We start from the raw sequence: 12139 nt of genomic DNA on the forward strand, positions 1-12139 counted from the left end.
ATTCAAACAAACGTTTGCAAAATGATTAAATGGAATGTTTTTGTTCTTTCAACGTTCGAATAATCAAGAGAATGTTTAAAAAAAAAAAAAATTAAATGGACGTTTTGAAGGTTCAGAGAAGGTTCTTGAAGAACAGTTCAGAGAAGAAGGTTCTTCAGAGAACCTTCTTGAACGTTCTTAGAACATATTTGTGTTAGCTGGTTACTTTTTTCGAACACTTTGGATGCTCAGAAAAACGGCCACGAATGCAGGAGTCACGAGCGCGCAAACTCAACCCTCTTTACGTATGATCGAGGAGATGAGAGCCGCTGAGGCTGACAGCGCGCTGGGGTGAGTTTAGTTTCAGCCCGGGGCGGTGGAGCTCAGTTAAAGCCCCTAGAGGCGCTTCACCACCACACACACACACACACACACACACACACACACAGTCTTCCAGACGCGTTCTGCAACACACAGCGATGCTTCTCCATCCCAATCTCAGCAGACTCTTCCTCATCACCGATGCCTGTCGGTTTCGAGGAGTTCAGCCAAGGTTTCCGACACGCATGTGACTACAGCCAGCGTATGTGAGTTCACGCTAGCGAAAGCTCCCTGGAAGTGGAGAGAGATCGGACAAAGAGCGGCCGTTCAGATGCAGCGATAACTTTGAGGAGGTTCGCGTTTTTTTTTTTGGACGAGCAGCTGAAGATTGTTATAATCATGCCTGTACGGAGAGGTCATGTCGCTCCTCAGAATACCTTTCTTGGAATAATAATACGGAAATTCGAGGGACAGAGTAAGTATTACAAATCAAACATTCTTGATTCTTTGTCTCCATATCGTTTAGATGATAAAGGAAGTGCTAGTATTAACATACATTGACAAATATAGCGAACCTGTGCTATATTTACTGTACATGCACATAAACCCTTTATAGCCTATACATTTAAGGAAAGTAAACAGTTGCTTTGTTGAACGCATTCACTATCCAGTTTTGTGCATGCTCGATTGTCCCTTTATATAAGGTTTAAAACACTATTGCAAATAAAAAAAAATTATAAATGGGATTACTTAGTATATACAATTAGCCTATATGTGATATAGCATTTGATAAAGAGTCACGAGAGAAAAGCATTGTGGCTTTTTAGTGTTTTCACTTTAGATACATCTGTCAGATTACTCTAAATGTACAAAGCAGCTATACCATTGTAATGCATGAATGATAACATACTCTGCCTGTGTGTTTAGATGAATTATGCTCTCATTCTGAAGATTACACACAAACTCAGGGATATCTGGACTGCTCGGAGCATATTTAGAGGATTTTTATGGCATAGAGGTTTTTAAGCACTCATTATATAAGCTGTACAGTTACTAAATTGATATCACAAATATCTAAGGTTAAATTTTATGATGCAATTAAACAATAAAACATTAAAATACAATAAAATTTAAATTATGTAAAATGTTATTAGTTTTTATTACATTGATAATAAAAATAAACAATACAATACATTAAAATATTAAAATATAATAGAAGTAAAATATTTAAAAAGTCATTAATATTAAATAAAATATGAAACTATACAACTTCAATTGTTTGTCAGTTGCAGTAAAAATAATGCTCTTAAAATGTTTTTATTGTGTCTCAGTCACTGTTTCTCAGCCTTGCTTGACTTACACTTGACTTAACGTTAGCTCATGTTATACTGGATTCTATTTAGCATTATCGTAAAAATTATGAACTATTATTATTCACTTATGAATTGAAAACAATCAATGTTGTGGATAATAAATGTATTCACTTGAGCTTGTTTGTCTTTAATTAGTTTTGAGAGTTCTGGGGGCAATAATGGAGAAACTTTACCAGAGAAAGCCCGACGGATGAATTTATTTTAATATCAAATCCAAATCCTATCCAATAAAAATAGTAATTTTAAAATCTTTCCAAGTGCTCCCTGGAGTACACATTTGTTGGGAATCACTGGTATAGACTGTTGTCTGGTCAGTTTGATGCAAGTCAGAATTTCATGCTTATATGTGAATTTGGTTTTATTTGCACAAGATCTCTTTGCTTAAACTGCAGTGAACTGGATATCAACTGGATCTCCGCTTTTGCTCAGAACAAAAATCTCACATGAGTTTCCTCTACTGTCAGAAGAGATCTGAACACTGTCTCAAACTGTGACCCAACGTAACTCAAACGTTTATCCAAGCCTGATTTCATGTGATGTTTGGTTGTTTACAGATAAGAAGTTCATCATAGCCAATGCTCGGGTCCAGAACTGTGCTATTATCTACTGTAATGACGGATTCTGTGAGATGACGGGATTCTCGCGGCCGGACGTCATGCAGAAACCCTGTACATGTGACTTCCTACATGGAGAGCAAACCAAGAGACATGCGATTGCTCAGGTGGCTCAGGCTCTCCTGGGGTCAGAGGAACGGAAAGTGGAGATTACGTACCATCGCAAGGACGGTGAGTCCAACCCCATGCTTTCCTGTTGGCGGTTTTACTCTGTGTAAAAGAGAGAGAGAGAGAGAGAGAGAGAGAGAGAGAGAGAGAGAGACAGAATGAATGGCTCTGTTCCGAAACCAAGCATCTACTGCTTGCACACTAATGCCCGGTTCACACTACACAATATATGTGTCTGTTACGATAGTCACTGTGTCAGATTCTGCAATTTTGACTCATAAATTCTTGTCATGTCGTGGACAAAAAACATGTCCGACTACACCCTGCTTCTCGACCAATCAGCGCTTGCCGTCTTTGCTGAGAAGAGACTGACTTTGGGAAAAAAGAGTGTAAACAAACAATGGTTGTACTTGCCTAATGCTATTTTCCAGTACTCTCCGGGTTGCTGAAGCACCTCTGCTGTCGTTCTCCAGCATTTATCTTTTTTTCATTTTGTCAGGTTGTCTCTCGAGGAAACATCATCCTGACACACAAACCATCATAAAGACAGGAGCTCCACGAATCTTTCCTCCATTGAATAATTCCACCTACAGTAGCAGCACCAATATCGTTGTCTCTTTCGTTTCGGCATGTTTGAAGGCTGTGTAAGGAAGAGATTCTGTGCTCCTGTGCTCTTACTTCTGTGTAGTAATAAGTCAACTTCACAGATGTGACGGAAAAATTAAACATGCTAGTCTTTCTGTCGTGACATTATGAAGCGTTGCAGATGTGGCGGCGGTGACTCTCTATACGAGAAGAAACGATTGATTCTTCAATTATTGTGTCCTGACGCCCATTGTCGTTTACGAATCACAACGACACCCTACGTCAAGCGGATCATGCCAAAATCAGACTGATATCGGCATAAGAGGCCGTTTACACAGAATGGGATATTGCATTAATGGACTGCATGCTACAAAATAGTGCGTCTCACAAGAAGTGCATTTGAAACTTAATGAAAAAATAGTTTCCAGTAGAGCTTGGTGTTGAACTAAATGCTACTAAACTGAACTGATACCAAGTGTACATAAATGCTTCTGGGTTTACCATATTTAATGCTTAATTTAAACTTTCATTTTGGGTGAACTTTACACAATACATACAGTAGTGTCGCTATCCATGACACATATTGGTGCATTTTCGTATTGCGATATATTGTGACACAATATAGAAAGAAAAAGAAAAAGAAAAAGTCAAAGAAAAAGTCGCTGTTTGGATTTAAATAGCCAAAACCGATTAGCATTAAAGCTTTGTATCAGTAGAAACCCGGTAGTATTCTCGAGTGACCGTGCTTCCCTCCCTCATGTCCCCCTGAGACGAGAGATTTCTGTATTGTGTGTCTGGAAAAAAAACTCAGATGACGCAAAAATCATCATTTATCGTCATCAGAGGCTTTTCTGTCCAGAGGCGAGAGACTCCAGCCAGTAGGAGGAGCTCGTCCCGTATGTGTTCAACCCGCCCATAGGGGGATCTCACGATAAAACGCCGTCTTTTCAGTTTCGAGTCGACTAGTAGCCTAGCTGTATCATTTCTTCCGATACTGCCCTCTGTAACCGGGAGGCGTGGCTTGGGAGTGTCCTCGTAGGGCATTGAAGCAAGTGCATTCTGGGAGTTGTTGTCTTTCATCCACATGAGCCAAAAATACATGTCCTGGCTTTTCTCAGTCTAGAAGGCACCAACTTCTAAAATAATTTCACATTTCTACTACATAAATGACCCAATTTAAATACACATTCATCTTTCCAGCGGTGAAATATCCCTTTAAGAGTCTATGATTGGATCATTATTGCAGCGATTATTATGTTTCTAGCATGTTATATGACAACAGTTCTTCTAACCACAATTGATGGAGTGTGTAGCTTTTCATTTCTTAAACAACCATGTAGGAATTTTTGGTCAAGATCTTGAATTGACAATGCAAGAGTCCAGCACTCTGTAAAGTCTCCTCCAGCACATCCCAAACACTTTCAATGAATTTAAAGTCTGGACTCAGAGGAGTCAATACATGTGTGAAAATGATTCTTCAATCTTCCTCACAACCATTCTTTCACAATCTGAGCCTGATGAATCTTGACATTGTCATCCTGGAATATGGCCATGATGTGTCGTCCTACATGGATGTTTAAGAAATGAAAAGCTACACACTCCATCAACAAGGGTTAGAAGAACTGTTGCCAAACATATAACATGCTAGAAACATAATAATCGCTGCAAAAATGATCCAATCACAGACTCTTAAGCAATTGCCTAGTTGAATACAAACCGTGATTCTTTATTTATTTGTTTTGGGCCGGGCAGTGTTTTGTTACATCTCTAGTAAAATGCTCAAGTTTTGATACTTTACGGTATTGAGAGAAGTCAATATATTTGTATAAGCAGTTTAATCTCCCACCTGCAATGGATGACACCTTAAAATACTGTCTTGGTAGGCTAGGTTTAGGAACAGAGCACGAAATGCAAGTAGTGTGTTTCTTTTTTCACACGGCCTCTCTACCTTTTATCCTTTTGTTTTGCCTTTTTTTCCCCTTCTTTCGCCCGTCTCTGCTACAATATCGTAAGCGCCTCATTTGGTGGGGAGGAAAGCTGATTTCAGCTGAAGTGTGCAGTGAAGCAGACTCACTAATGTGGGCATCCTTACACCCGCCTTGAGCTACTCAGTCAACTTCAGCCCTCAGCCTGTCCAATCCCTTCAAACACACAGGATTAAAGAAAAACACACGCCAGCGCCAGCGCCTGCTGCTAGAGCCCAGATCAGCTCTTATGCTAACAGTGTTTGAACAGTTACACGGAAAGATGCTGTACTGATGAGCCTGAGCCCAGTGTGCCTTACATGAGCTCTCCGTATCCATCTGCATTATGTTCCAATTATGACATTTCATTTTTACTAGATATTCTGACATGAACTTGCTCCATACAACATTATATTACATTCATTAACTATTTAACATTTATACACTTGGGTAGACAATAGAGACCAGAATATTATAGAGTGGGCTGGAATTTTTTGGCCTCTTAGCAACCATCCAGAACACCCTAGCAACACCCTAGCAACCTTAGAAATGCCATGACAACTCCCTAGCATTGTGTTTTTATATATCAAGACAAAAAAATAATAATGCCATGTGGCTTAAAAACAGCATATTTTTAGTTAAAGACCCTTTTAATTGCAAGAATGCAAGGAAATGTACAGGTTGACATATACTGGCAATTTACCATAGAGGGATACTGGCTGTTAATATACATGGTAAACTGTCTTTCTAATGTAAGTTTCAACGTTTTAAACAGATCGCAGCACATCTCAGTAATAGTGCATTGGAATACCACTGCTAGATAACTCATGGCGTCTAGAAATGTGTATGTACTGGGAGAAAGTCAATGGTTGTACCTGCTCAGATAGAAAGAAAACCTTTAACAATGAACTTTAGCTGGGGAATATATATTAACACCATTGTTTAATGACTCTCCTTTGCAGTTTCAGCTGAATACTGCACTTTAATAGCACCTGGTGTAGGGCGATTTAAACAGACCTTTCCCCCGTACGTGGATATTAATAAGCAGCGTTTTAGCTAGCATAAAAGTGGGACTGAAAAGCAGACTGAGCCTCATTAAGGAATCATTAGAGGTTCGGTTAAAGAGTGCTATCAAGCTGAGAGTGAAATTCAACACCCTGTACACACGGGCTAACAATGCATCACATCATCTGCGTATAGCTCACCTGAGACCCAAGCTTGTGCCAGGAACCTTGAGCTGGCTATTCATCGAAAGATATGAATTATAAAGAAGGTGTGATTAAATTTGAGATAGATAAAGCACCTCGATGATGACCTGTTAAGGAGAAGAAGCACCTCTAATATTAAGTAGGATCTGATAAGACTTTTGGTAATCAAACATGCAGAGGGACTAAAATTAACACTCGCCAAGCGCCAGATGCGTGTTAAAAACAGTGTTGGCAAGTATATGAAACGGTGTCAATCAGCGGTTGGCTGGTACAATTTTTTTTTTTTTTATTGATGTTGCAAGACATAAATACACATTTGGTCATATAATACATAATTTTTATCTTGTCCTACATCATCTTCTTTTTTCCCCAAAACGAAATGAACACCGATAATGTATATATCATGCATCACATCAACCCAGTTTTCCTTTCTTGGCGCTTCCACCTTTAGCCACTTCCTAGTAATTCCCTTTTTTCCTGCTAGTAACATAATATTAAACATTTTACAATTCAGATTCTTTTTATCTTACATAATTAGGTCTTCCCCAATTAAATGTGCCAAAAGTGAAAGGGAGATTAATCCGTAAAATCTTGTCCATACATTGTTTAAGTTCCATCCAATATTTCACCATCGAAGGACAACTCCAGAAAATATGAACATGATTTGCACTCTCTTCCCCACATCCCCGCCAACAGCTTTTATCCCGATATTTTGTCTGAGCTGGAGTTCTAAAATATCTCATTAAGTTTTTCCATCCATGTTCCCTCCAAGTTAAGGATGATGTCACTCTCCATATTTGTTGAGTGAGATCTTCCCATTCTTCATCCGTCAATTTTATGTTTGCTTCAATTTCCCATTTTTGTTTTATGTAGTGTGTATCGTCTCCTTTTAAAATTTCTATCCCTGAATATATCTTTGAAATTAATTTCCTGTTTAGTTTAGATTGGTATGCGGAAATAAAGAGTTTTATAATGTTTAACTCAACGTCAAAATTTTCCTTTTTTATATCATGCTCTAAATAATGCCTCACTTGCAAAAATCTACAAAAATCTTGATTTGTCAGACTAAACTGTTCTTTGATTTCTTCAAAACTTTTACACTTCTTATTTTCTAATAGTTCCCAAAACATATGTGGGCCTTGTTCCCAATTTTTAAATCTATTATCTCTTATCTGGTACCATTTTTTATAAATTCTAAAAATGCAAAATTGTTCATTTAAATATTCAAGCTCAAGAAGACGTGAAAGGGAACTAAATTCTTTACTCTCCCGCTGTAGGAAGTTTTCTGTGCGCAAACATCCGAAGCGCGCGCCCATAAATCCGCGTCTCAGACGGCGTGAATACTGAATCTAGCTCTCTTTCACGTCTTCTTGCGCTTGAACAGACATATTCAAACAAAATATGTCAAAATGCCCGTCTTGTAAACATAAGATAGTCAATTATGTCTTATTAAGTGAACGTAAACAGCTGAGAAATAAAACGCATGTGTAACAGTATATTGGATCTGTGCATTAGCTCTTAAAGTGACAGTAGCCCAATATTCCTGCTGCTGTGTGTTTTTAATGTTAATCAAACATCACGACTCATTGTTCTTGACTGAATAACTTTTGTAACTTTAATAAGGATTAATCTATGTTTCATGGCTGGTAAATATATTTATGGCTGGTACATTTTCTTAAGTCACTGGCGATTGGCAGGTGTGGCAGAAAGTTAGTTTTAGGCGCTATGCGTTGATGTTCAGGGTTAGTAATTTTTTTTATTGCATTAAATTGATCAAAACTGACAGTAAATACATTTCAAATGTTACAAAATATTTATATGTCAAACAAATGCTGTTCTTTTGAACTTTGTATTTGTCAAAGAATTCATAAGACAATATATCAAGGTTTCCATAAACATGAAGCAGCTCAACATTGTTAATAATAATAAATATATCTTGAGTAGCAAATCATCATTTTAGAATGATTTCTGATGGATCATGTGACACTGAAGACTGGAGTAATGATGCTGAAAATTCAGATTTGATCACATTTTAAAATATATTACAATAGAAAACACTTAAATTGTAATAATGTTTCACAAAATCATAGTTTCTACTGTATTTTTGGATCAGTAGTGAGCATAAGAGACCAAACACAAACTTTTGAACAGAAGTACAATGATGAAAATTCAATGAAAATATGGTTTCGACATAAATAACCATATGGCGATGACTTGTTTTTGGATAATCGGGTAAATACTTCACAAATGACAGGAACTTTACCTCTTTTTTTTCCTCTTCTCTTCTTATTTGTTACATAATGTGAAGCAAAAACAGCTTTACATTACGTAACACTTCAGTTCAAAACAAAAAGTAATACAATAAAAAGGCAAAGTTCTGCCTTAAAAAAACAACCCTTAATATCATAACATTCTTGATCTACTGAAGTAGGACCTGATGAAAAATGGTTTGTGAAAGTGGTTTCTACAGCGTTCTCTGAAAACAGTTTTAACATGATTACACAAATTATTTCATTTGCAATCCCTAAGTCACCTTGAAAGGAAATCAATGTGTGTGTGTGTGTGTGTGTGTGACACAGTCATCACGATCACGCCACACCGCTGTCATGACCCCTGGTAAACAGAGTTTGTTCAGTAGTTCCAGGGCACGGTGTGGATGAAGAGGTTTGTGGGTAATGGGCTCTGATGTCACATCAGTGTTGTGGAGCATAAGGAGATGTCATCTCGTGTGAGGTCTTAATGGAGTCGTTACACCTGTGTGTCCTGACACCTCACTCCCGGCTCATGATGGATTACAGCGCTCATGCAAAGCTGATGAACATGCTAGATGTTTATTTATTTCCATACACTTGTTCGTAGTGTCGTTCCTGAACAGGATCGGGTGTTTGAACTAGTTGTTTTTAATGAAGGGATACTGATGAGCATAGTGTGTGTTATAAATCATGTTCAAATTATGGAATATTTCATTTCCAGTAGATATTCTGACATAAATAGCTCCAATAGCATAATATAGAATGTTTTTTTATTTTTATTAGTGGAATACATATATTTTGTGAAAGTCAAATTCACAATGCAAATTACTAAATATTTTTTAATGAAAAATTTTAATTGTTTCCACTAATTAGAATAATATTTCTTGCAATTTATATGCTTGACAGGACAATAAAACAAGCAAAAAATCCAGAAACCAGAAAAATTATGTTTTTCTTTGTTTTATTTTTATTTTTTATTTTTATTTTTGTCAACCAGCCAGAACATCCAATTATGTAAAATTGAATTTCCATAAGATATTCTGGCATAAAATAGATCCAATGACATACAAATAGAAAGATTATTTTAATTGGGGGGAATAAAACGATTAAATTGAGAATCAATTTCACAATGGAAAATTGTAAAAAAAAGAAAGAAAATTAATAATAATATAAAAAAAAAAATAATATATATATATATATATATATATATATATATATATATATATATATATATATATATATATATATATATATATTATTACATTAATTTCACATTGAAATATTTAACCCTGGATCGTTTTAAACCCAGGGTAAACGGAATCCTGGGTTATCTTGCTTCACATTTTACATTGCTTATAATTTACCCGGGGTTAACAATTAATCTTGGGTATTCATTAACTGTCGTTTCACACTGTACATTCCTAAACCCTGGGTTAATGTCCTTATTTGCACATTTGCATATTAATATCGCCGCACACAATATTTACTTAAAGCTTCTAACATTGCACATCCTCCTATTATATATTACCGTCTGTACCATCAAGTTTATCCTGAACTGACATATTATTACAAACTTAATGCATTTTTTTGTCATTATAATATAAGCATATATTTTCTCCTTCTAAGTTATTTTTGACAGCATTACATGCATCTCTCACAGACAATGCAATCTCATAATGCATTGCTATAAGCTGCATGAAAACATCCAAGAAAGTGGATGAAACGGAAGATTAATGTTTTAATACCAAAACACAATAAAAACTTATATTTTACCAAATATTTGTGTGCCCTGAATATTTGTATGCTTAGGTAATGCCAAAATCTACTGACGCTTCATGTGAGGATCACCATTTATATACTATTTCTGCCTATGTAGAAATGTAAAATTAATTGCTTTTAAGTGACCATGCTGCCCTATAGCGGATGCTGGATATGTAGGCGGTAGACAGCAAGGCAGCTCACTAGAACACATCTGGAGATACCAGAGAGAGAGAAAGAGATTGAATGTATGATAATCTTGGGCATGAAGGCCTCACCGTCTTATTCTGCCATGGAAATGAGATCAGTGTGTGTCTGAAGCCTGTGTCGAGAGCATTCAGGATCCATTACTAGTCAGACGGAGCTCAAACTGGGAGTCTCTGGGCTTCACTTAACCTTAAAAAAAAAGAAAATATAAAATATATCAATTAGATACAATAAAACAGCATGATCTCTGCCAATTATAATACTTTTACAGTAATAAATGAAAAGTTTGTATGACTTAAAAGGATAAATGGAAAAACCTTTCCCATTTAACATTACATAGTCTCTATTATCATTAAATGGACTTGAACTGCACATTATACATTTTTGTTTTCCATTTGTTTACAACAGTAGAACATTGAACAGCTTTTATAGTTTACATTTATATCAAACACCACAAAATTCACTATAAATGTCATGTGTTTCTTCATCATTATTTCGTGAAGTGCAATAAGTCCAGATGACGCCTCTTTTCTCTGTCATCTCTGCTCTCTGTCCGAGACCATGTGTGTTTCAGAAGGAGAAATAGTTTCTATCTTATTTGCAATATTTTCACTTCAAAACTTACACAAAAAAAACAAAAAAAACACTCAACACTGAAAATCAAACCTCTCTTTCTTAAAGATGAGTGAGTGATTTGAGATAATTTACCAGCCATAAATGTACTATATCAGGGATGAAAATGTATTTTTGCTTTTGTCATTTTAATTGAACAGAGGAGAGTAAAAGAATGGGAAAAATGAACGGTGTGATCCGGAAATGAAGAGATTCCAACCAGCACACAAGCACTATTGCGCAACCCGTCAGAGCACATTTACTAACCACTGGCCCATCTCTGACATTCTGCATTATTTTTTATTTAAAAAAAAAAGTATTTTAGTTCCTATGACAATGTCATCGCTCGCATTTTTGTGACAGACAGCGCAGGTCACCGTGTCACTCACAGTGGAAAACACGAGATGAGCCGGTCCTCGTCTCTCTGGAAAAACTGCACCTGTCAGAAAAATGTGAAGACACATCGCCATTTAGTTCCTCGTGTTTCTGTGCTTGCGTAATGTGAGGAATATTACACGAGGACATTAACCTAGATGTGCTAGATGAAGTTTGGCATGATTGCGACCGATGATTTATTTAGGATGGTTCGTGTGTTTGAGTTGAATCATGCATGTTATGGCTAACATTCTTTGACATAAACCACCTCAAGTTGCAGTTCCTAAATGTTTTATTTTAACTGCCAAACACATTTTACTTGCATGTGTCACGCGAGTTAATTAAGGACTCTGCGTGTACTATATAAAAACTAAACCTTCAACCACTGACATTCACATACATAGCAATACAAAAAACTTTTAATAACTCAATTCTCTGTAATAACTTGTTTCGTCTATATATCAACAAGATTAATTGGAGAGCAAATGGAGACTTTTGCTTTTGTCTTCTGCGTCGCAAACGTTTCTCTTTAGAAAAATGTTCCAGTAATCTTTAAAGTTTATACTGTGTATAGACTGTACATGACCGATAAGATACTGTATATACTGCGTGTGTGTGCTTAGATAGATAGATAGATAGATAGATAGATAGATAGATAGATAGATAGATAGATAGATAGATAGATAGATAGATAGATGGATAGACAGACAGACAGACAGGCAGACATACATACATATAGACAGACAGACAGACAGACAGACAGACAGACAGACAGACAGATAG

General features: G+C 36.5%; 1 protein-coding gene across 2 annotated transcripts in view; it reads left to right on the forward strand.

Annotated features, from left to right (window-relative positions):
* Positions 1–303: 303 nt before the first annotated feature.
* Positions 304–12139, forward strand: part of LOC309502295 (potassium voltage-gated channel subfamily H member 7) — a 112665-nt gene continuing 100829 nt past the window's right edge. For both annotated transcript variants that reach the window (XM_082174621.1, XM_082174622.1), the window contains exons 1-2: positions 304–775; positions 2228–2458. In XM_082174621.1, coding sequence (XP_082030747.1) covers positions 700–775; positions 2228–2458 — 307 coding nt within the window. In that variant the 5' untranslated portion in view covers positions 304–699. The remainder of the gene's footprint in view (positions 776–2227; positions 2459–12139) is intronic.

This window comes from Leuciscus leuciscus (genome assembly GCF_965113295.1).
Source record: "Leuciscus leuciscus genome assembly, chromosome: 7".
Taxonomy (NCBI): domain Eukaryota; kingdom Metazoa; phylum Chordata; class Actinopteri; order Cypriniformes; family Leuciscidae; genus Leuciscus; species Leuciscus leuciscus.